This window comes from Idiotropiscis lumnitzeri, chromosome 3 (genome assembly GCF_059441095.1).
Source record: "Idiotropiscis lumnitzeri isolate Australia: NSW breed Sydney's pygmy pipehorse chromosome 3, RoL_Ilum_1.0, whole genome shotgun sequence".
Lineage (NCBI taxonomy): Eukaryota > Metazoa > Chordata > Actinopteri > Syngnathiformes > Syngnathidae > Idiotropiscis > Idiotropiscis lumnitzeri.
The window spans coordinates 4,365,823-4,392,193 of NC_142393.1; the positions used below are offsets into that span (position 1 = coordinate 4,365,823).

The 26,371-nt window shown below is 39.9% G+C and overlaps 1 protein-coding gene and 1 long non-coding RNA gene across 2 annotated transcripts in view; one reads left to right on the forward strand and one right to left on the reverse strand.

The window, feature by feature from the left end:
• LOC148339491 (uncharacterized) overlaps positions 1-26,371 on the forward strand; it is a 78,211-nt gene that overhangs the window by 42,339 nt on the left and 9,501 nt on the right. The gene's annotated exons all lie outside the window — the stretch shown is intronic.
• Positions 541-25,543, reverse strand: csf1b (colony stimulating factor 1b (macrophage)). Its single transcript, XM_088291525.1, has 9 exons — positions 25,344-25,543; positions 12,330-12,449; positions 11,197-11,259; positions 10,470-10,640; positions 10,194-10,395; positions 9,975-10,111; positions 2,231-2,274; positions 2,114-2,148; positions 541-892 (listed from the first exon to the last, which is right to left on the reverse strand). The coding sequence occupies exons 1-8, from the start codon at positions 25,383-25,385 to the stop codon at positions 2,115-2,117; spliced, it is 813 nt and encodes a 270-aa protein (XP_088147651.1). The 5' UTR covers positions 25,386-25,543; the 3' UTR covers positions 541-892; position 2,114.

Consider the following 26,371-nt stretch of genomic DNA (forward strand, 5'->3'; position numbering starts at 1 on the left):
TCACCTGACACCAATAATATTCTAATCCACATTAGTGGTGTCATGGCTCAGGTGGAGAGCGGCTGTCTCCCAACTTTGAGGTTATGAGTTTTATCCTCCACCGCAATGAGTCTCTTTGTGTATGAAATAAAAAAAAATAAAAAGAAGAGCTTCAACCTCAGAGTGCCTTTTTAAATTTAATAAACTTTTATATTAAATATTTACTCAAAAAATGGTTCTAGTAAAATTGAGTGCAAAAACTTTTTAGGATTTTTCTAATGAATATCACTCCCCATTTTATTTTTATTTTTATTTTTTTTACGGCGCAGGCCCCAAAAATGGATGAGCAATATGGGATGCTAACGAACAAGGACAAAAAAATCTTATAGTACAGTGGGCTGAATCGTATCCTGAAGGTACCGTGTTTTGGACTCCTCATCAAATGTGAAGTCAAATGAGAACTATAGGCTGTAAAATGCTTGAAGCGTATAATGAAGTTACTACTTGCTCGTTAAATGTGATCATTTCAAATATACATCAAGGATTCGCAAATAAAATATACATAATGGATTTGCATTTATTATACAGAACTTGTATAGAATCAAACTAATAAATAACTTTTCGAACAACAATACAAACAATTGATTAGGCGATAAACAGAGATACTGTACGTTAGTCAACGTGTAGTCGAGAAATACTTTTAGTGGACTGCAAATGTATTTGTAATAGGATGCATAGACATAATATACGCGGAATATTTCTTCAACAAAAGTCCATCATCATTGTTCCTCGTCAAAGGAAAGCTTTCAATTCAATTTGTCAGCATGGCCAATTGCTGTCATGAAATCTTGCTCTTTGTAGATCCAAACCAGCTCGTCATGACGGCTCCACCTGCCGCTGCAGTCCGACAACACTGCAAATACACAGAATTTCAAGACAAACGTGCACAGCAGCCATCGATCGCACTCAAATAATCATCAAGTGAATATTTTCAAGGTGTTTTCTGAGAGGGTGACGTGCGAAACCGAAACATTCCTACTCCCTTCGAGTTTCCAATTTTTTAACGTAACTGACCGGTGCCTATTGTTGTGTTACTCATTCGTGTTCTTGCCACCAAATCTCCAGAATATAATTCCGATGGAACAGATGTTGTTGTTTTTTTAACCCAAGTATGTGAATTATGTGATGTTTTTGTGTTGACTAACAAAATAGTCCAGATTGTATTTATTACATCGCCCCGCGGGCCTGTTCTAAAAATAGCTCCCCGCTAATGAGACCGCGCCATGCTGCCGAAATGATCATTTGAAGAAGTAACCACTTGCAGAGATTGCTTGCTCAAAGTCGAGTGTTTCAAACTGATATTTATCGGTTCCCTACCTCGTTCAACCATTGAGAACTCATGAATGTGACCAGTGTACTTGCATAGATGAAGCTCATTAATCATTAGTAATAACATATAATTAAAGATAGTTGGCGCAAATTGTGCACATATTCATCAGTGCCAAACAAGTCGACCTCCGTTTCAATAAGCCTCGCGAAAACAGACTCGGGGTTAGATTGCCTTGAAAGACCCTCCAAGTGTAAAACAACAATGTAGACTGGACAAGGCTGACGGAAATATACCGCTTCATAATTTGCACTCATATTGTTCCTACAGTTTACCCAGTTGTTCCCTTTAAATGAAACGTAAAGCCGCTTAACATAAACGTGCCAAAAGGAAATTATATCAATCATTATTTTAGAATCATAAATCATTGACCCCAAGGTTAATTACAGACAAACACGTGTTCTTGTATTAGTCACTATTCTGGTACTTTAGGGAAACTGGGTAAAAAAAAAACAAAAAAAACATACTGTATGTAATCAAATCCATAGAAGCAAACTCGTATTGGGCGTCCGGACACGTTGGAACGTGTCCCAGCCATCATCCCGACAACATTGATATAGCCCTCATCACAGGAATCAACAAGTTTGCCAAGTCCTCTAAGGGCGATCAGTCTAAAAACTGCCCCAGAAACGTCTGGGATCGCAATTTGACAGGAAAATGTAAACCTACCCAGGAAGAAAACTGCCCCCACCCCCAACAACTCAGCCAAAGCTTTTGCACAGAAATGTAACTTGGAAGTATACTCACATTATTGTAGCTCCATTTCTGTACCTTGCCGGTTTCTGTTTCAAACGACAACAACGTGCGTGAGGATAACGTAAAGACGACGGGATGTTTTGAAGGCACTGCGCATTGTGCTCTTACCTAGAAATCATATAAGATCCCAATCTGTGACGGACGTGGGTCCTCTGTTTTCAATAAAAGGGACATGATTAGGTTCATGCAAAAGACTATATTTAATACAAATACACTGCCAAAGGCCCAAGAGAAAAAGTCTACACACCCCGGTTTATAAATAGAGCAGTGGTCTCTAATCTTTTTTTTTCTTTTATTGCAACAAAAACAAACGCAAATCCAATGGATATTTTTTTATGAGACTTAATATGGTCACTCTTGTAACGCATCAAGCACTACAGAACAACGATAACGTGCATGAACGAGCAACACAAACATTTTGCAGATATTACAATAAATGGGAAGCCACATTTTTAAGCCACGATATTAGCGGCGCTCTCCTGACATGTGCCAACATAAGAATAATAAATAAACCAAAATTACTGCAACTTTTTATTTTCTTTCATCTTGGCGGTCCAAAGTGGCCCGCAGCGCAGTGCTGGTTCGCAGCCCGGTGGTTGGGGTACCACTGATGTACAGTTTTCCCTCTCTAATTTGCGTTCGGTTAGCACGGATTCACTCAATTGTGGCATTTCATTTCATTCCACTTCAATTTTTCTTTTTTTTTTTTTTAGGAGAAATTTGTTTGACAAAAACCTATAACCTGTCCAACCCATTTCACGAGCTGAAGTAAAAGTAAACATGTGGTTGCAAAAGTGTGCACACCCTTCTATAGCTTGGAAAGTAGTTGTAGCAGAATGAATCAATCACATTCAAACTCATGTTAAATAGGCGTCAGTCCACACCTGCCACCATTTACAATGCCAATCCCAGATCAAATTCTGCTGTTCTCATGGGCTGGTTTTTGCATGTTTAATTTTTGTTTTCAACCATAAGTCTGAATGTTCTGTGCTGACAATGACTGCTATTTGGAACGGTTCATGATTCCCTCAACGTTGACTAAGCCCCCACTTCCAGCAGAGTAAAGCATGACGTTACCCACCACTGTGCTTCACTAGATGTATTTGATTCTTTTGGCGATGAGAAGTGTTTAATTTGCGCCTGGGCCGTCCAAGTTAAAGCATTAACCGTGGAGGATAATTAAAATTATTTTATGCTTTAACGCAGTTTTATCTACTTGTGGCGGTCTATAAACTCCTCTCAGTTGTGCAGCCCAATTTAGAGGTGAGTCACTGGTGCGGAGATTTACAAACAGATGTAGGTGTTTTTTTTTCTGCTGGTCTATAAATGAATATGTCAAAAAAATGCTGACTGAATATAAACGCGGTCGGGTTCTGAGATCAGCAGACTTGGGTCAATTAGTGGAGCGCAGAGTTCAAAGCAAACATGATTTTGCTGTTATTCGCCATGCAAAAGGATTCAGCTGCAGACAAAAGTTCAAGTTAGCCCCAAGTGTAAATGCTTTTAAATCCAGAATTAAAACATTACGTTTTAATGATATCTTATTTATTATTGTTTTTATATATATATATATATATATATATTTATTTATATATATATGTATATATTTATATATATGTATATATATATATATATATATATATATATATATATATATATATATATATATATATATATATATATATATATATATATATATATAATGTGCTTCACGAAACAATATTACAGGCAAAATAAGACAGTTAAATTTCAAACGTGTTTAAGACATTTGAAAAAATATATGAAGAATTTAGGACATTTGAAAGCAAAGTAGTGAACTAAAAGAGTTGTTTACTAACATCACAAAAAATAAATAAACCATTTATATATATATATATATATATATATATATATATATATTGTTTCATGAAGCACATTGAGATACCTTCTGTATAAAATGTGCCATATAAATAAAGCTAGCTTGCCTTGCCTATACATATATTTGTCCCGTGTTAATTCATCTTGTGCATTGTGTTGGCTTGAAAAAAAAAAATCCCAATATTCCGCAGCACTTGTTTAACAAAATTGTTGCAGTTGTTTATTAGTAGTCCCTTCCCTGTGTACTCCCCTTTTCTCTAATACAGCTGTACAACTTGTAAGTCACATTAATGGTGGAAAAGTTTCAATAATATTTATCTTTTTTATCTCGCAAAAACTCTGGCCCTTCAACAGGGGTGTGTAGACTTTTTGTATCCAAAATAAATCAGGGATCATGACCACTGGCCAGGATTGCCCTCCATCAACATGCAACAAAGCAATACTGAACAAGTCGTTTTCAAATGACCAAACATTGTATGGTGGGCGTGCATGTATGTGTGTGTGTGTGTGTGCGTGTCTTTGTGAGAGAGAGAGAGAGAGAATTATTATTATTATTCTTTTATAGTTATCTATTCCTGTTTGCCTGAAACGTAGTGTGTTGTGGGATTTAGCACGTTTTCTCCTCTGTATTCAGCTCAGGGTTAAGACAGAGAGAGAGCGAGTGAGAGAGTGAGAGCGAGTGAGAGATTGTCACGTATGTCACGGTGCACATTGATTGTACAATTTAACACATTGCTTGGCTTTGAAATAATTGTAGTCTGCAGACGTGAAATGCATCTACTAATTCGTGCAACTGCTTCGGCGACCTCGTTTTATGATGGCTGACTAGGTTACTCATCCGCACCTTGACCGCTCTGGCAAATCTTTTTCCACGGCCTGTCACGTTTGCCCAAGCCACACTTCAGTGCTGGGTCAGGATTATGCTTGTTTTCCCCCTGGTTGCTGTGGGCGCCACGAACATAATGTCAACGCTGACTTGTCAATGATATTTCCAGGACAGTATCCCTGTTTTAAGATTTATGTCATAAAATGATTTTTTCCTGACTTTGCAAAAAAAAAAAAATCTGACCTCTGCATTCAACTCATCCCCGTACTGAAGATGAGAGTCACAGAGCTTTGTTGTGCCCGGGGTGATTTAAGAACCTTGCTTAAAAGACGCTGAAGCCATTAAGGCCAGCAGGTTTTTTTTTTTTTTTTTGAGCCATGGAACCTTCCGCCACAGCCTGCATTCTTAACAACTCACAGCTGCGCCACCACTTTGCACGGAGTAGCAAGATTGTTGTTCAGTGTCAATTACAGCAGCACAGTTAGCCAATCCTCCCCTGATTGCGCTATAAAACTTGTTTATCTTCCTGCCCCTCTGACCCTTAACCCGAGAGTTTACCTGATTCCAATTTAAAGATGCTATCTGTTTCCTCCCCAAGTTCTATTTGCTTTAAAAGTTTGCTTCTCAAAGAACGATTACACCTCCATCATCGTTCCTGTTTGGGAAATGTCATGGGATAATAAACTTTACAATCCCAATTTGCTTCCCGAGCCAAATTCATTTCCTTCCTATTGTCCGTGCTCTCATTAAAGCTTTCAACACACGTAATTTCTCATTGTCCTGCGAATCTGTCCTCATAGAAATGTGAAATTCCTCTTACAGAGAACGATCGACGAGTTGTCCGTGTGTTGTTTTTGATTCAATGAAGTATCACCAACGTGCAGTGCAGCCGAAGGTCACCAGGTTGACGTCTGTTAGCAATTCATGGGTAGGCGAGCGCCGCTTAGATCTCAAACGTCCTGCCTCAGAATGATGAATAGCTCTCTCGTATCACACCCAGCGCCAAATGCTTGCAAGTGTTTCATTAAAAGGCGCAAAGACATTGACGGGGCATTTGCAAACAAATCAATTCTGCTTTTATGTTATCCACCTGAGCGTTTATTTGGTAGCCCGATTCTGGAAGTGATGTCATTGGAAGTTATATCATATTAATTGTTTTGTTTAGATCAATAGAAAAAACTAAACAGCAGCGTTGCATCAGGGGCAAAATATTGACTTTTTATGTAAAAAAAAAAAAAAATGTGGAATTTTGGTGAGGATTATCAGTCATTAGGTTAAAATCTGGGTTGGTGATGTTCAGCCGATTTTCGTCTCGTCGATACAGACAAAGTATGCAGAAGAATATTGATGGAAAATCACAGAGGCATTTTTTCTTTGGCACAATTTTGATTCTAAAATGATCCATATGTTTGCGTTTTCAGGCCATTTTTGGGCTTGCGTTGATATCAAGAACGTGTTCAAGGTACGGTTGGTCGGATCTCACGTGTCTCATTGATGATTTAGCGTAACTTTAAGTTATAGATAGGAACTTGTTGATTGGCCAGCAAATCTGCTGCGGAATGCACGTTGTCGCTCAGCCTGGTCAATTTTGACCACGTGTTTGATCACACGACTGGGAACGATTCACGAGATGAACACTCCATAAAAACATCATTCAAGCAGCCAAAGATTATGGGATTAAATAAACCCAATTTTACAACATTCCTAAAAAAAAAACATTTGATAAGTTCAATTTTTGAGACCTCGTAAATCCATAAAAAAATGTGCCTTTTATGTCTGTGGAACATGTTGGTGGTGATGTTGCATCTTGAAACTAGAGACTTGAACTCCACTATTGGCAGGGGTCGGGGTTTAGTGGGGCGTACAAAAGGATTCGTCCCCGCTGGGTTAATAGAAGAGCCTTTTTTTTTTTTTTTTTTTGCTGCGTTCACAGCTACAAGTCTTTTGGGGCATGTCTCTATCTGTTTTGCAACCGTTTAGAAACTGAACGAAATGTTTGCCCATTCTTCCTCGCGAAACAAATTGAGCTCATTAAGGTTTAATGTACAAGCTTTTCTGAGTAGCAGATCTTTCCAAACGGATTCAGGTCTGGACTTTGGCTTGGCCCTTCTAACTCCTGTGTGCATATTTTGCTTTGAACAATTCCAATGTAGATTCTGCTTTACGATGGATTCGTTATCTTGTCGGAAGGTGCAGTAAAACTCTTGTTTTTTTTTTTTTGTTTTTTTGGTTGTTTTTTTTTTTGCAGACTCCAACAGGTTGTCTTCCAAAATGGTTCATCTTCCCATCAATTTTAAGCATCTTCCCCTGAGTCTGATGAAAAATGGTTTTCCATTGAGCCCATAACGTTCAATTTTGGTCTCATGACAAACATCAAACGGGATTTTTTATGGTTGTCTTGGAGAAACGGTTTTCTTTTTGCCCCTTTTCCATCAAGTGTGCCACTAATTTCCCTATGGACAGACTCTGCCACCTCAGCTGTGGATCTCTGCAATTCATACAGAGTTTTCTATAATGTATAGATTTTTTCCCAATTAAGTGAAATTTGGAAATTTATGGATTCACAATTTCAGAGGTCTCACGGCACACTAATGTGCCCTGGCACGCCAGTTGAGAATCACTGGATTAGAATATACTCGTTTAACATTAAAGTTTCTGGCAGGCAAAAAATAAAAATGTCTTATGAGCGTGACACACTACAGAGAAGTGTGTTGTTAATAACCCTACAAAATTGGAATGATTTAAAAAAAAAATCACTAAGTGAATAAAACGAGGCTTCAAAATGATGAACAATCCATCCATTGTCTGTGCTGAAAAACATGCTACTTCATCTAGCAACATTCTGATGCCTTCACACCCCAAAATATTTGAGCCTGAATCAATTTCTGACGTAGAACGCAACAACCAACCTGAGAATCAACCTTGAATAGTTTGAGTGATAATTTTTTTCTTGCTATTTCTAATTTTGCAATTTATCATTAGCCATTAAAAAACAGGAAATTAATCAACACAGTAAATATTTTGTCACTTCGCCCAGATCGTTTTCTTAAGTTCTTACACAGTACAGTCGTGGAGGATAGCCTCATAACCTCGTACTTGACTTGGCAGCTAGCAGTTAGCATCATGTTGCTACTATTTCATCCCAGAGGCATTTCCAGTATTTTTTTTAATTATTTCAACCTTGCACTGACATCAGAATCAGAGTGAACACGATGGCTGTTTGCTGTTACTTGCTAATATTCTAAACTTTGTATCATGGAAGACGGCGGTTTTGTTCCCCCGCTGCTCTGTCGTTGTAGTCAAACAGACTTAACAGGCTGCACATTAATGTGGCAGTTATGTTGACAGAGCTGACTTTCCCATCAAAACAATGTCGGCGGAAACCATGTTAGCAGGGAGGAGAGTCCCTACAAATGATCTGGAGCATAGCCGTTAGCTTAGCTTAGCTTAGCTTAGCATCTGCAGTAAACACACAGCTAGCTAAAAGGGAGTATGCTGTCTTGAACTATTTATATCTATGGCTGTTTTTTTTATTAAAGTGAGCAGTGTACGCATCTCTTTTTTTTTGTTATCAATGGCATCGAACCATTAAAGAGGTGAAAAAAGCAATTGCTATTATCGTGGTGCTTGACCATGTCCTTATTCTCTGCACGAGCGCCAACAAGATAAGTTTGGATAAACTTTTCAAGCAGATTTAAGTTATGTTTTGTATTTTCAGTCATTTTGTACCATACTTGGTATTTCTATGACAGGAGAAAAGTACAAAACGATAATTCTCTAATGTATTGGGTGTTTTTAGGCCACAAAAAAAGTACTTTGACGTAATGGACAATCTGGTCTAACGGACGAGCCCTTCCACCAATTAGTTCCTTAAATTGAGGATCCATTTTAGGTGGTAAAGGAATTTAATCTTCCTTTTTATATACAGTACATCTTGTCTTTCATTCATTTCATAACATCAATGTTTCTAAAAAAACATTACAAGCCAATGCACAAAGTAATTGTTTAGCGCTATTCGTAAACATGTTCATTCAAATTCCTGACATATTTTACATGTGCGTTCCTGAACAATTCATATCTAAACGTTTTCTGCACACCACCTGGCGCAAATGCCAGCTAGCTTCAAGCTGAAATTACTTTAATAATTTTCACGTGTTTTTCAGCTCCACAAATTGCTTTGAAAAAAAAGTATCAAAATGAAAAAAGCTCAAGGCAAGGGTGGGCCCACGTCATGTGATTATGAGGCTATTGTATTTTTGTTTTGCTTGTTTGATAGTTAAGGCCATTCTTTGTATTATTTGGTTAGAATTAGATTTGACATTTATCATGAACTCTTATTAAATAAGTATGAATTATTCTTGTTTACAACAAAAAAAAACGTGACTAAAAGTTTGAGTTCTCGTTGGCTTAAACTGGACTAAAGGCTTTTGGAGATTGTCATGCCTAAAAATGATCCCATATAGAGATGACAAAATGGGACTGGGGATAATAAGCATTTTTGTCCAAACGACTGCGACTCAAACCGAAAATAACTTTTAAAAACAACACTGCAAAGACGCAGAACACGGATGCAAAAACGACTGATGCAATAACGGCGAGTACAAGAGCTTATCTAACGTGACAAATTGAACATAACTTTCTAGCCATCTCCTACACTATGACCATGAAATGTTTTCCAACACTTTGTGTACGCTTACCGTCAAGGTCATCCATTTCACCCGAATGCAGTTTTTTGCGTAATTTGACATGAACACCATAGCGCGCTGTTAGTGTTCCTGCGTCGACCGAATCCAAATTGACTGCAGCTGCACTTTCTCTTTGATTTTATAACATTCCACAGCTTCTCTTTACATCGTTTATCTAATTCATGGCGTGCGAACGCACTTAGACCATGACTAAATTCACATTATCCAACTTCACAAGTGCTGAAAGTAAATGTCAGCCCGCGTCTTTTGAGAACCGCGACTCTGTAGTAGTCAGGTCATCTCATCCTAAATGCGCCATCGCTGCAAAGTCTTTTCATATGGAATGCGCTGTGTAATTAGTCGTTTGCGTTCCTCACTCGACCTTGGTGAGCGAGCGCGACCGAGACGCCAATGCACACGCCATCACGTTAGGGATTTTAGTGGAACAGATCATTTGGGAATTAGCAAATAGAAGCACCGGTACCTTTTGTGTGATTAGACGGACGAGAGTAAATATGAGCAGTAGTGCTCCGAAGATGGAGGTGATGATGAAGCCGAGCTTGTACAGGTCTCTCAGTGGTCTTCTCTGAGAGGCCTTCACTGACCTGGTTACATAACTGTCTGTAGAAGATTACACACAATGTGTGACCTCTGAGGCTCCAAGTAACATCAGAGAAGCCCTCAAGATGATTGATGATCCCACCTGTGCAGCCTTGTGTGGGGGGCGTGTTAGGTTGCTCCGTGCTAGAGCCAAAGAACTTTGCGTATTCATACTGGCAACTCCAGTCCACTGGCGCGTCGCTTGTCGTTACCAGCTCCAAATAAACGGACAGCACCCTCGAAGCTCTCTGCAGCGCTTCTGCCGGCGACCCTCTGTAAAGCACTTCAAAACTCTCCGGCTTGTCCTGCAATGGGTATGGGGAAACGTTGCGTCAGCTTCTGTCTGTTTGCACGTCAACGTTTTTGTTCATACGCTCACCTCAACCTCCTCGTTGATCTGAGGAACACATTTCTGCGAGTAGATGTTGAGGATGAGTGCTCTCAAAGACTGAACGTAGCTATAGTTGACCGAACCCCTGTTGTATTTGAAGTGGGTGGTGAGGAGCTCCAATATCCAGGGTAAGGCAGCTTTCACGAAGCAACACTTGCTCTGCATGTGGCGAATCAGGAAAGTGGAAGATTCAAATGAAGGATGGTCATAATCATAGAAGTGATGGTCAGACAGAAGTTCTGTCCCATGTATAAAAATGAGCCTTATTTCATCTTGAAACAATCCAGGCCAAATGGAATGTGCTCGTTGGCTGATTTTATCTCATCAAATTTGCAGCCTAGAATAGAATAAGAAGAGAATGCTGGGACAGCCTCTATGGGAAGTTGAGCATTGAATTCGGGATGAAGAACATTCACGGAAAGCGTCTCCAATCTCCTGATTGAATGTCGGAAATTAACCCAGGAAAAGTAAATTAGTAGGTCGGCATCATTTTACTCATTCATTCCATAAGACATACATATACCTTTTCAAAAATGTCATCCCCGCCTCCCTGTTCATTAAATGACTCCTGAAAAATTGAGTTTGTAATTCCTAAAAATATAATCTGCCATCTACCATTGATAGGCTCAAAAAATGTTCATTGACCAATAATGTTGTGTTAATGGAAACTTTAAACCATGAAGGAGGCGCCACATCAAATTAAAAGGGAGCTTACCAAAGATTTCTGTTCTATGAATGTGTAGGTTATCGAGCACCCGCTTCTCAATTGGTTATCCATCTGTGCAAACAAAGTGGAGACAGAACCATGTGTTTAGAACTTGTGTTATTAGTGTATTCAAACTCCGTCTGTTAAACTGAAATCAATAGAAATCTAGTTCATGGAAAAAGTAGCTTCGCCTGTGTGTCATTGATTAAATTAATCAATACCATTAATAATAAGAGTTGACAGTTGACCTCAGAAATGTATTGATTGTCGCCATCTTGCATGTGTTAATGGCCTCAAAGCAGTCTATCAAAACCAGATCCTTCAAGTCTCACACACTGACTCTGAGTCACATGCATTTCCAGGGATTGGCGGATTGCTATATTGTTAGTCACCAACAGAATAAGAGAAAAGTTTCTTTCAATTATTTCCATGTTATTTCTTTCTTTTTAAATTTTTTTTAAACTATATTCTGTATCGTCTTTTTCACTTTTTTTAATTTGTTAAAATAAATGTAACCATTCTACTTAAAAAAAAAATATTATTTATATATATATTTTTTTTAACTATGGACAATGTTATTGCAATTGCATGAACTCATTCACTACAAGCTGAGTATAAAAAAAAAAAAAAAAAGGATCTTTGACGTCTTTAGCCGTCAATGGCAGTGAATGAGTTAAGGATTGTAGCGGTGACCTGATTCATTGTCTCGGTGTAAAACGTTGTTCCGTAAAACAAAAGCAGCAACATTACGCTGCTTTTTTTATACCCAGCACAGCAGTGTTCCAGATTCAGAACTTGGTGGTGGGGATGCATGGTTGTGTGTGGTCTGAGATGTGTGTCAGCGTTATATTTGTGCTGTTATATACAACTGCCGTGAAACCATCACCAAATAATGTGTCAGTGATCTGGATCCCATTCTGAACTAAACTTTATGTGCATTTATCTGCATGTACCAATTTCGCAAGGCGACTGTAGGTATTCTCAAACAGACTCAATTTGATGAAAGCAACCTCATTATCGAACTTTCACAGCAAAATGTATTCTTTTTTAAAAAAAAAAAAATTGACAAATCTTCGTGCTTTGGGCCTTTTTGCGCCATTACAATTTTCCACCTTGCCGTTGAAGCCTCTGGAAACACCTACCAGATGTTTGAGCGTCCGCAGGTGGTCCCTAGTAATGGAGTGTCTGCATGGTCCAGGGACCTCAGCCATGGACAGAGGGAAGCTCAGGAACATAAGCACACACAGACACTTTACCTGCAACTGACACAAGCACATTTGCAATTCACCGTCAGCCGGCATGTTTGCAAACGTTGCAACCTGGAGACATTCACAATACACAAATGATGCACTTGCTTCAGGATGTATGCAAGCAACATTAAAATGGCCACATGAAAAAGGAAACTTGACATTTTATGTTTTTTTTTTTTTTTTAATATAATTGTTTTCCTCATAATTAAGCGAGTCCAGTTTGCAGGAACATTTAGTGGTGATGAAAATATGGTGCAATTTCAATCTAATTGTCTTTCCTAATGTGAAGAAATGCCAAATGAAATCAAAGTCAATTAATTTAACAGAATACAGCAAATACAGCAAGAAAAAAAAATTATATTTTGAGGAAAAAAGAAAGGCCAAAGCGAAAAGACACCTGCGACTTCTTTGCTTGTGACGTTAGCATCGCCAGAGAGGACAGAAACACACACGAGCGAACGCACAAATTGAAGTGAACACATTCGGCATGTGATATATAGTGAACCCCGTGAGTAAAACAAAATAATAAAATAAAATAATTAATCCCTTCCCACAGACTTAATAAACTGGACTTCAAAGACCCTGTAAAAGGAAATTGCAATTTGTTTCTAAATGCATTGCACATGTTTGACGATAATTGCTGAAAACATTCAAAGACCAAACTATGTATTATGGAAATGTTGCGTCAAACTTTTTCCACTTTTTTTTTTTTTTGTAGCTAAATGGTTAATGGGCCATCATTTTTATGGCACTTTTCTACCTTGGGCACTCGACGCTTCACACTATGACCTCATCTATCTCGAGGACACTTTGACATGGTCACAATGGCCGGAGCTCAAACCCACAACCAATAACTTGGGAAACGACGGCTCTTCCACCGAGCCAAGCCGCCCCGAACCCATATTTAAACACGTCAGCACCATCGGCTTTGTCGTGTCCGTGTGAGTGTTTGCAGCAGCTTCTGAGCTAACGCGCCCACTGAGTTTTACTGTCCAATAAAAGGTTGAAAAGTGCATGTGGTTTTGCATCTACCTTCTATTTCTTTTGGCTTGACAGGATTATGTCTCAACTCGAGTCAAAATGGAACCAATGTGTGTGGACCAAAGACTGTCAGTGATATTTCGTGCATTTGGCGATGTTTGTCCCGGATGAGGACAGCGTGGTCAGCTGCCATATTGGAGGTTTTTTGAATAAATTTTTTTTTTACATTATAATACAGATTAATTCTGATGACTACGGATTGATTTATTTATGCTGTCCTTGTATCAAAAAATTACTCAACTCATGCGCTGTATATGTGTATATGATGGATTTTGTTGAAATTTTGTTTTGAAAGGCAATAAAATTTAATCGTGGAAAAGGATTGCAGGCGAAATTGGAGGCAGCCTTGACTAGGGTTGAAGCGATTAGTCAACGAGTCGACATTATCCCTCCGCAGTGATGTTTAAAGCTTTCAATCGACGAATCGCTAACATCTGCTTTTGGCATATCGACTTCCGAAGGCTAACTGTACCGACGACCTTCCACTCGACCATTTGTTGCAAAAGCACCACTGTAACGCCCCTGTGCAGTCGTGAATCATCTGGCCAACGAGTTGACGCACGCTTCACAAATCCGTACGGTTGAGACGAAAGTAAACTGAGAGTAGCGGATGGCCTTGCTGGCTTTGGCCATTCCGATCGCTGCTCGTCTTCGAATATTCATACCTGTACCAGCACCAGGAAAATTGCTCTTCATCACCAAAATGCTTTGCCCAATCATATTCAGTCAGTAACTGTGTGAGAATTTTATTCACGACACACAACAACATCTGTGTTGCCTTCCGACGCTGTCATCATTCTTGTCGCGAGTGGAAATATTATACCAAAAAAAATAATGAAATAAAACCGCTTCCCCTCTTTGTCAATAGCGTTTATATTTTTCTGTGTATATAATTTGTTTGCTTCCGCTGGAAGTCGTTGATTGCGCAGCCTTGAAGTGGCGCGCACCTCGTGTCATCGTTCAGAGCGGGGGCCGTGTGGTTTTGTTTTAGACAATCTTGTTGAAATTATGGAATTGACAAATATGAATTGCATTGTGAATGATCCAGATCATTACAAGCTGTTGTATACCATCGTTGGTTTGAGTTTCACAATGCCATCAAAGGAAATGATGTTTTTCGCGCCCATTGAGTTCATCTGCTCGGTTCGTGCCGACTGGGGGAATCTAAGGTGAAAGTCGTTTATTCAAGCGCCGCTGCAAGCAATCATCTGATGGCAGGCTCGTCGAAGCCGCGTGAGACTTTGGAGCCCGAGGTTAAACCCACCGCCATACGTGTGCGAAGATAAGTTGTTATTTGCACGGGCCATTACCTTGCATTTGAACTTTCCGCAAAGGTAATGGCCCATACGTTGACACGACGTACGGTACTTGCTTCACTTCAAGCATCGTTCCAGTGTTTGTGTCATCCATGTCCGAAACGCAACGAGAGCTCCTCGGTTATTTCTTACGTGAGTGATAACACTTATTTTGGCAAGGGTTAGCCGCGGTGTTAGGTGTCAACACACAGTCAATTCCGCTTAAGATCTACACGATGACATGTGTTAACTTGTTCTTATTGAGAAATTAGTCAGAGGTTTATAAGTGCTGTACTTTTGAAACATCTGAAACTTGAGTTACCAACGGTCCAAGACTGTGAGGTGGGAGTTTTGCTAAGGTGGGCCTTGTCAGTCCGTCACTAAGTTCCTGTCAGTATTTTAATATTCGCGACTGAGGCAATTAGCATCTTGACATGCGTCAAGAGTCTGATGTGACGGAGAGAATCCAGAAACGTTTCAAAAAATATATTTTCCGTCTCAAATAATCAATAAACAGGAAATACCGTGAGTGTTTTAATCCATCTTTGCGGCCCGCCACGGCCCAGTCCAAAGTGGCCCAGGGACCGGTACCAGGCCGTGGCCCGGTGGTTGGGGACCACTGGCCTACAGTGCCGCACCTACGTGCGACGTAGTACCTGGAAGTCGACACCGTTTGGCTGACTCAGACCGACTGAGCAGTCGTGAAATACTGGAGCTCTCACAGACGGACTAACCCTCTGATGAATGCCCACCTCGGGTCTTTTGGTTACGACTGCCCATCAACACTTGCTCTGCTGGAGGTTGTAATAGGGTGTGAAAGCAAATCTTTTGCCCAAAGAACACTCCTTTGGTTGAAGCATCATTGGGTCAGCAAACCCCCACCTCGACAGACAAGAACTCCGGACCCATGTACATATTCTGAGTTAAGGACTTCACCTTATCAGTAGCTGCTAGTATGTTGAAGGTCCGAGGACAGGGGGTAGGGAACTCTCGTTACCAGAGAGCCATATTTTGCCTGTTTTAGATCTCTCGCTACTCCAAAAACACTTGATTCAAACAATCAGCACACCAACAAGCCCTCTAGACGCCTAAAACGATCCTGATTATTTGAATCAGCTTTTTGAATCAGGTTTTGGACGTAGGGAGAGGTCTAAAACAGGCAGGATATGGTTCTCGAGGAACCAGAGTTCACTACCCCTGTCGAAGGATCAGAGTCAATGAGCCGAATTGAGAGATGTCTCAATATGATATTTGTTTTATATATCAACTGAACAAAGACCACCTGGAAAAAGGAAGATGGGCAGTCTGATATGCCCCTCCCCTTCAAATATAGTAAATTGCAGTTTTTGCCAAATAACAAGAGGTAGGCCATTCTGCTCTTAGAACATTTGAAAATTAAGTTATACAAATATGCAAGCAGCGGCACAGTGGCCAACTGGTTAGCACCATGACGTCACAGTGCAGAGGTCATGGGTTCGATTCCATGCTCCCTGTGCGGAGTTTGCTAGTTCTCCCCGTGTTTACGTGGGTTCCCTCCAGGCACTGCAGTTTCCTCCCACATTCAAAAACATGCATGGCTGGTTGATTGGACCCTCTAAATCGCCCCTAGGTATGAGTGTGAGTGCGGATGGTTGTTCGTCTATGTGTGCCGTGTGATTGGCTGGCAACCCGTTCAGGGTGTACCCCGCCTACTGACCAAAGACAACTGTGACAAGCTCCCCCCGCCCCTGGCGACCCTCATGAGGAGAAGTGGTTCAGATAATGGATGGATAAATACGCAGGCATGGTGGGATGAGTAGATGAGACGACCTCCAGAAGTTGAAGGCAATTCTAATTCCCGGACGTTACTCCTCATGCAACTGGGGTAGAGCCGGATCAAGCGTTGACAAAACAAACTAATGAGAAGCAGCATGTCTGAAGTCGTTTTAATTGGAAAAGAGAGTACCTCCTGAAGGTTTTCTTGAGACAAAAGTGGAAAGTATCTCGCAGAAATGTGAACGTAGATGTTGTTATCATACAAGAGGACACACCTCCACCTGGGGCGGTTGGTTGACCCTGTGGATGGCACTGATGGTCTTGTTTCATGCGGGAGCCAGCGGAAATCAAAGGGAAAAGATTTTTTTTTTTTTGTTGTTGAATGGCCAAGGCAAAAAAATACGTCAGACATCGCTTTTATGGTGGATAATCTAATGGTGACTGAGTTGCGCATATTATATATTTTTGTTTGTTCATATATTAGCCTAGAAATCATGAATGATTTGCTATGGTTTGTTCGTTCATGACATCCTTTGGTGGGGGTGTAATCGCCTCCCTTCTTTGTCAACAGCGTTTATAGTTCACTGTGTAATTTATGACTTCCACTATCCACCTTATTCCCGGGGTTACTTCTGGAGAAAATTGTATCCAATCGATTACATCTGTGTATGATTATGCCTTCTTGTAAGACACTTCCTGTGAGAATTTGTATTTGTTACAGTGGTTTATTTGAAGTACACACACACACACACATACACACACGTCTAATATCATAATCCCCCATTGCATTAAAAAATGTCTTGCACAGTTTTGGAACTTCTTGCGCTGATGGCGCTTGTACTAACAAGCAGAAGAAGTTGAATGTGTTTGTGATTGCAAGAGACAATAAGAACAACGTTTTGAAGTGGCACACCGGACGACGGGAGAGTTTTGTTGTTGACAATCGCGACACTTTCCGAGCACTAATTTTATGACGTTGAGTGACGTGAAGCTTGTTTACATGAAGCGCCCCCTTTCATGTGGTTACGAATGCAGTGGACTCACGCAAACAGTGACCTCGTAGAAATTGTGTATTTGAAATCGTTTGAATTTCAGAGAAGCGTGTTCCATCCCAAGGACGGCATGGTACGTTCATCCGTCCTGGACAGACGCCCACTTTGGGGACAGATGGCGAATGATGAGAATTTTTCTTTTTTTTTTCCTTTTTAAAGGACGAAAGCGCTTTAAAAGGATGGGGATGGATAATGATTACTTTTATGAATAAGGACCGAGGGACAATGACGGAAGGGTGCCCAAGTTACAGACGGAAGACAGACCGTCAAAATTGGATAAAATCTATAAGAAACTGCAGAAATGGGAATTTCATCCCTGCGACAGAACGATCAATCTGTCTTTCCCAGACAGAAGCCCAAATTTGGGGCAGAGAACAAAGGACTGAGAATCGTCACTAAGGTAGTCCCTCACCGGGTTGAGTACCGCATATATAGAATTAGAATATTTGTACTTGGACCAGAATGAACTCTTGCAATATTGTAGCGTGTTCTAACCCTTCAACCGACACTTCAGTTGAGCGAAAGTGCGACGGCACCGCGACGATGCAAAAACACGTACGCTTTACACGTGGCTGTGTGAAGAAGCAATTGAGAATCAAAATACGCATCTCAAGTTGCGTTTCGTTTGAGCAAAGGGATAAAGTGCAAAGTGTAGCGTGCCGCATCGCGGTCGATTCAACATGTACAATCAAGTTGGGCGGTGCGATTAAATGAGCACCGTGATTGGCTGTCAGCTGTCAAATCAGTGCGCTGGACAAGAACTGGAAGTGATGAAAACGGCAAAACAGTGAAAATTTAAGCTACTTCTCAAGAACTTAATGATCTTTGTTCACATCTCCGCTATGAACATAATGGCTTGCTGGACAGAAGAGCACGAAGATGAATTAATCACTCTCATTCACGAAAGGCCGTCATTATTCGACATGATCATGAAAATGCTACGCAGTGACTCGCCACTCACGACATGGAGTCGTTCTACTTCTCACGCCTGCACAGAAGGTCCGGAGTAGTTGGCGTATTCGTCGGATTTTCTGGTGTGTTAGGTCATTTTCCCGTTCTCGTAGGCTGACGCCACAGTTGGCCACGACGGCTGACGTGAGATTGGTGTGTCGGATCAAGTTGTTTTTATGGCTAAATTTTGCTTTTGTGGCTATTAATCCAGTGAATTACTATTATTGTGCAAGGGGGAGGAGGGCTAAATGCGGACGGAAGTGATTTAAAAGGTTGAAGATAGAGGGCGGCGATTAGTATTATTTTTATGAATATGAACGTGTAAGGTCATGGGCGAAAGATGCGAACCGGACCGGCAAAATTGGGTAAAGCGCGTATCTCTGATTATTGGTATAGTCTACAGTACAGACGAGTACAAGCTATTTTATGATTGGTTTCATTTTCACTATGAATGATTTTGTATTGAATTAATTTTCTTGTGTTTAGCTTCACAATGCCAATAACGGAAAATACTTTTTACACCCGTCAAGTTCATCTACTGAGTTCGTGTGAGCCAGGGGGCAGCTACAAACAGTGAAAGCGAGCAATGCTTAATTATTTTATTTTGGAGCCTGGCCACTATGTCCCATGTGACAACACGCTATTCTATGGAAAATAAGATACAGTAAGACAGACTAGCTCATCCAAGTGAAAACATTTGCAGCGCTTCTCATAGTTACCACTACAATCACTGTAACGGTGGGTTGTGCTTTTAATCATTTGTAATTATTTGTCTCTGCCAGTTGGTCTAAATAATTCTTTGTCTAAAATAATTCTAGACGACTACACAAAAAAAAATCTTCAGTTGTTTAACCACACTGGCGGCAGTATTTCAGCTCATCTGAGAGGAACCAGAGAATAGCGGTTCAAGCCGCCCCTCAGTTCAAAGTGGTGTTATTGTAGTTTGGGACTTTTCATTTCAGTTTAGTTTTTATTTCGTTTTGTCTATTTATTTCTAATTCCGTAGTTTTAATTAGTTTGTCGAATAGATTTGTAAGTTTTTATTAGTTTTAGTTTTTTGTAATGTGGCGTATTTGTCAAGTGTGATTTTTTTTTAAAGGTAACACGTATTGCTCATTTAAAACCTCGAAAAAAGGTATTTGAAAATGTTCTTTCTTTACTAACAATAATGCTGACAACAAATCAAACATAACAGTTCACTTAAACTTATGTGCAATAAGTCCATGAAAAGTGCAGTTCATTAATTTAATAATCCATACTCAGTTTTGAGGGGGGGGGGGACGAACAAACTAATGACAATAGTGCAGTGTGCACGCAATCCCTCTATTATTTATCATGGTCTAATTGTTCTCTTTATAAAATCCTGGCAATTGAGCAAGACTGAGCGGACTTGTTAAATCAGTATACATAGTCGTCAAATTTAAGTCCATGCATATTCAAAGTGAGAGAGAGAGAGAGAGAGAGAGAGAAAATGCCTCACGACACGTTTCCGTGACGATTCCTTTGTTTTTGTCCAAGACGAAAGTCTAATCAATATAATCCCAATTGGCGCTCTGCCATTTTCTCCCAATTTTCGCTGTGATGCTGTTGTCTTATTTTTCTTTTTTCTACCCGTGAGACCTCGTTGTCGACGTGTTACGTCACTTGGAACGTCGAGGTGCCGTATGGCTGTACAACTGTCGTAAAACCGGCAAAGCCATGATTTACATTTGAAATGGTCACAAAAAGAGACCAAAACGAAGGATATTTTCCACTACGATTATTGTCTGTTTTAGTTAGTTTTGAGAGCAGATAATGACGTTTTAATTAGTTATTGTTTTCCCCAAAACATTCTCATTTTTATTTTATTTCTTTAACAAAAATGTATTTTTCATTTTATTTTTTGTTATTTTGTTCGTTTTCATTTACGATAATAACTTTGTTTCAGAGGCCCGCTGAGAGATGTCTGTGCGGTGTCTTAGAAAATATACAACAGATGCAAACTGCATTTGCCCTTTTTTTATCCTCGATTAATACATCAATTAAAAACAATGAAAAATGATTGCTTGGGAAAAAAAACTGTGAAAAGTCACAGTGTCAGCCTTTAAAACAAAGCAAATATATGGCTTGCGTCACTGAGGGCAACAAATCATGTGAGCGCCAAACAAATCATGCGCGTAACTCGCAGTGGCCACCCCAGATGTGACAAGGAGAAAGTCACAACAACACATCAAGTGAAAATGTCGCTCACTTACTTCACTTTTTTAAAGCATATTTCACATCAAATAAGCTTTCATTTCCAAACATATTAAGTGTCTATATAAAGTGTGGCAACTCTATTTTGAGTATTGAAAGGACAGAAAATGACTCTCTGCGTGCAGTCAAAAGCGGCTTTGTGCTCTTGCGTTTGAAGAGAACTTGCTCAACTCAATTAAGAAAGCAAAGTTGTGTTGGTGTCTTCCCTTGAGGCCAGCGTATCATCGAGAGGTTACAAGATACTTAAGAACTGACTGAATAAAAATTCGGAGCCTATGCGGCGACCCTTGCCGAACGTAGGCCCCAAAATGTTTCCTGGATGACTTTTATTGAAGCCAAATAAATCTATGAGTCTTTTTATTGCACCCTATAAACAGTTGGGTCGTTTTGCACAAAACAACCCTAATAATTGGCACTTTGTACAAAGCAACCCTAGGAAGTTGGCTCAAATTTTCCCAATTAGTGCATTGGTCCATTTTTGAGCCCAAATCGGGTTCTTTTTGACCCAAATGTTCATCAAGCACATTTTTGTTGAATTATTTTTCAATTAAATCAAGCGAAATTGTATTCGGTGGCTGCTTTTTTTGTGTTATTAACGTATGCGTACAGCACATGTCCACTTTTCTAAAATGGCTCATTCGTTAAAAATGTTTGGGAAACCCTTATTTATCATTGAATTTCCGATTTGCCGTCTCTGTTATTTGTACTCACTTAATTGATTAGATCAATACAAGAGATTGATAAAAAAAAATCTGCCTTTAAACTAACATCCAAGAAGACAACAACTTGCCTCCCCCCCACCACCACCATCCACTCTCCGACGCATATATATAAAAGAAATCACACTTTCGTTGCAAAGCAAAACTACACCGTCGAGTTAAAACTCGCTGCGCACTATGGGCACGGAGAGCGCCACTGCCAACTACTGGAGTGGAGGTGCAATTACACTTTATTGTAGCGCAGTGGAAAAAAAGCATGTTCCCCAGGTTCACACACACGCCCCCCCTCTTCAGGCCCCGCCCCACTATTTGAGAAGCATAGAGACTGCAGCACAGGAGCCGACTGAGTCCTGGTTGCACTTAACCACGGACTGACAAACGCCTCAAAGTATGTCACTTTGACACTATAGCCACAATCAGAACCATATCGCTCAGCGAACAATATATGTGCTATGGGAACACATTCCGGTATGCCATGTGACCAGCAGTCCGTCACATTAACTGAAAATGACCTTGAAGGGTTCATGAGCTGGCTAAGCGCTGACTGGAAAAGAGTGACGGCTTGACAACATGCAAAAATGACTTTGATGTGCTGCCAGCAGTAAAGAGATGCCTATCCATGACTTTGCAGTAAGTTTTGTCGACGTGAGCAATAAACATTCATGCCACATTTGTTTCAACGCTACGGGATTTTAGGATATCACGCCAGCAAGAGACCGTGTGACGAGAAGCCTTGAGAGCTTTGTGGCGATAACCAAAGGTGAGATTTACTTTATCTTTCGAAGGAAGTTTATTTTGCAGGAAATCTCCAGCCATGCATCAAGATTACTTTAAAATTTCCACCTCTTGATCTCGTTGACAGAATTATAACTAGGACAGCTCGGGCGCATGCGCTCACGAACATGTTTACAACTTTTTTCATTTGTTGTCGATCATCATGGTTTGAAATCAGTGACACTTCCTTAAATCCGACTCTACGCTACTTTATATTCTGTAGACATAAGTCAAACATCAAGAAAAAAAAAAAAGAATCTTCAAAGAATCTCGACTTTTTTCTTTTTTTTTGGCGCTCCAAACCGCAATGTTCTATAAAACCACACAGGCAGCAATAAATCCATGTGATTCATTATAGAATCTCAAAACCTAACTCCCATTTTCATCAATTTAGAGAAATTGTGGCAAACTTTCCACAAGACGGAATCAAGATGGTCATACACCAATCACGCTGTCCTCGGCTGGTGTCAAATACGTATCAAGGAAGCAAAACGACCACTGGAAGTTGTCAAGTGTGGTTGCGGGTTTGACATAAACCTGCAGCCACGCTGGTGATCTTGAAAAAAAACGATAGTGAACGGCACATGCGTCTCGGCCACGGTGCTCTCTCACATATGTATCATGCAAGCAACAAAACTAATATCTAATGAACATTAAAATACAGGAAGTACTCTTGATTCCTACCACTAAAGTACTCAAGAAAGGCACTCAACAAACAAGTGTCGATGATGGAAGTGGTCATAAAAAGAAACTCTGCTATTCACAGCTTGAACATAGCGAGGCATTGTGGGAGTCTTCAAGCTCACATTCCAGTCTGAGGGAGTGACATCACGTATGCATGTTGTCACGCTTTCAGCATGTTGACGGCTCACGTGTTCATAGCATACCGCATAAACGGCAATGGAAGAAGAAGAGAGAGTCGGGATTTGCGAGGTGGAAATACAGTCCTGCAGCTAAAAACAAAAAAATATATATATATTTTTTGTACACTTTTGTGCTGTCGACAGACTGTTATTTAGCTTCGATAACACTCCGTCCTAAAAAAGAAAATTAAAAAAAAATTTATCACAGCTTAGTCTACATTCAAACTTAAAGAGAAAGTCCCACCAGCCTGCAGGAGGGATATAAATTATGAGTTTAATATAAATTTAATATAAATTAAATTTTATATAAATATAAATTTTGAGTTTTATTAGGAGAACATCCATCCACCCATTATCTGTTCCGCTTCTCCTCACGAGAGTCTCAGGCTGTTTTCGGGCAGCAGGCAGGCGGGGGGACACCCTGAAGGGGTTGCCAGCCAATCGCAGGGCACACGTAGACGAACAACTGTCCGCGCTCGCGCTCACGCTCACGGCTCGGACAATTTGTGTGTGTTCAATTAACCATGTTTTTGGAATCTGGGAGCAAACCCGAATACCCGGAGAAAACCCACGCAGGCATGGTGAAAACACCAGGAGAACATTAATAATTATATATGTTAAGTAAAAAATAAAAAAGAAGACTACCTTTATTTTGTTTAACTTAAAAAGTAGTTTTTAAGTTTTTTTTACATGCATTTATTTATTTTAATAAACAATTTACATTTTTTTAAATAAAAATAATTGCAGTAATTAAAAAAGGTTTGTCTTTATTTTACTTTTAATAAAACAAACTTTATTCTCAATTGTTTTTTTTTATGTTAAGAAGTGTTTTCGGTATCTGCTGAATGTAACTATTAATGTAACTTGTAATATTTACTTAGTTACTTTTAAAATCAAATAATCAGCAAAGCAGCTAAATTCCTTTTAAAAGCAAGTATTCAGTAATGCTAACTTTTTCAAAGTGACGATGTTTATCACGTAAGTCCCAACCAGTTATCAGAATGAAAGTATATAAAAAAATGAATTGGGTAAAATACACAAAAAGGCAAACTCAAGTATTGCAGTAAGAGTCCACCTCAATGCTTGCTCCTTTCTCATATTCGTCATCATTCTCATTTGCAATGTAACATTTTACACGGAAAGGTGATGTTGAGTAACAACAAAACACGGGAGGGTGAGGAGTTCACGTCAGCTGCTTTGTGGCCCTCGCCGCAATTCTGCCAATGAGTGCGTACTGGTGCCTGACCTCAAAATAAACGAGACTGCTCTTCGACTGTGTCGCAGTAAATCCATTTCCTCTGTTTACAAAATGTCAAGAACAAAAAAAAAAAGCTTGCTTCCTCGTACTCAATTATGCCCGCAACCAAATGAATTTTGGCAAGTGTAACTGCGAAATGGTTGCCAGATGGACTTAATTACGCTCAAGTTTGTGATAAAAAAAAAATGGTGATAAGCAGATGTGGCTCACACACATTTCAACCCTTCCATGTTTTCTGCCACATGACCAGCACATTTGAAAGTGCCTTTGCAACAATAAGATCGAAACGGATGGCAGACAAGCACAGTATTGGATTTATTTAAAAGCTGAATTCATTTGATGCTTGGCCGACATCTGAGATGGATTAGGACATAAAAGACGTGGCTTTAGAAGCCACCGTGGGCCAAGCGCAAGCCACTTTATATTTCCTTTTAGTTCATGGTCATGTATTGTTAAGCACAAACAATATTTTCTGATGTGGCTTGTCCATTCTGTCTTACATTTACTTTTTCACACAAACTTTGAGTGTCTTGCCACAAGTTTGGGGATCTCGCTTGGTTGTGTCTGCAATTGATTTCTAAATGGGACAATGCAGTAAAGCAATAATTGAAAACAAAAAATATTTAAAAAAAAAAAAAAAAAAACCTAAATAAAAAATAATTGAAAAAAAAAAAATATATATATATATATGTGCCTTACGACGCAGAAAAAAAAATAATAGCAAAACTGACTGATTGCATAAAAAATAATATAAAACTTGCAATCCGACCTAATGAGATGAATGTAATCTAATATGTTTCCTAAATTGACGTGCATGTGTCAAGTGCAGCCTCACATGACATTCCCGACATGAGTTACATGACGGGATAGCCGTGCGCCGTTTGACGTGTGCAGCAAGTCACCAAAGCGCATGCAAGGAGTGGCAAATGCCTTTCAACGGCGAAGCGACAGGTTCTCACCTACCTTAGCCTTGCTCTGAATCAGGGTTGGCACAAGGATGGTCATCTGGTATGTGTTTGGCAATGGGAAACAAATCCTCTGTCACACACATTGAAGCAAAGCAATTCTTCTCATATAGTCAGTTTCAAGTCTCCTGCTGGGGAAGTATCGCGCGTCGTCATGTGGCGTACTTTGAATGCACTGGCTGACGTGCTCCTCTTGCGGAGTCCAAACCGAGACTAACCGTCTCAAGCAGACAGACAGCCCTTATACAGACCTCCCACCTCTTGTCTCACAGACGACATCCATCCGGGCCTTTGAACAGTTTGCAAGGGCTGATCATGTTTGCTTCCTCTTGTTGTTTTGGATGCGCTGGACTGAGACTTTGATGCATTTTACCGACAAAAAAAATAAATAAATCCTACTTTACAAATATCTATCAAAGTAATCTTGTCCAAATGATCCTCTCAGCTCCAGAACCATTTTAGATCTTCAAGTTGGACCCAAAACTTTTCATGACCAAATTAAAAATTCAAAGTTGCTGCTGAGACGACCGATGGGGGCTTGCTGTCCCGATATTTTTGCACAAAATGAATTGTCCACATCTTATGCTGCTTGTGTTGCTACTGTGCGTCTGGAATAACCGCAACATGTGACTCTCTGTTTTTTTTTTTTCTTGTTTGTTTCCTTGACATTTTCATTTCAACTTTAATCACTCTCATTAACAATGATGTCAAACGTTCAGACGGTCAGCATCGAAACCATGAAGAAAGTCAAACACATTCAAAGGCTAAAATCATTTTTATTTCTAATATTTGAGTGACTGTTGTCCATATTCCGAGAGTATTCGGCAGGAAAGGCGAAAACAACTTGACCAAGTTCATCCTCAGTCCAGGCGCTACTTTGAGCCGTACCAGTCACTGCTTCTTATGAATGAAGTGCTGATGTGTGGTGACACGTTGCCTTTCAAGACTTTCGAAATCAAGTTGAGCCCACGCATTTGTTGTCGTCGCTATAACGGTGCCTATCCCACTCTCGGGTATCAAATAGTG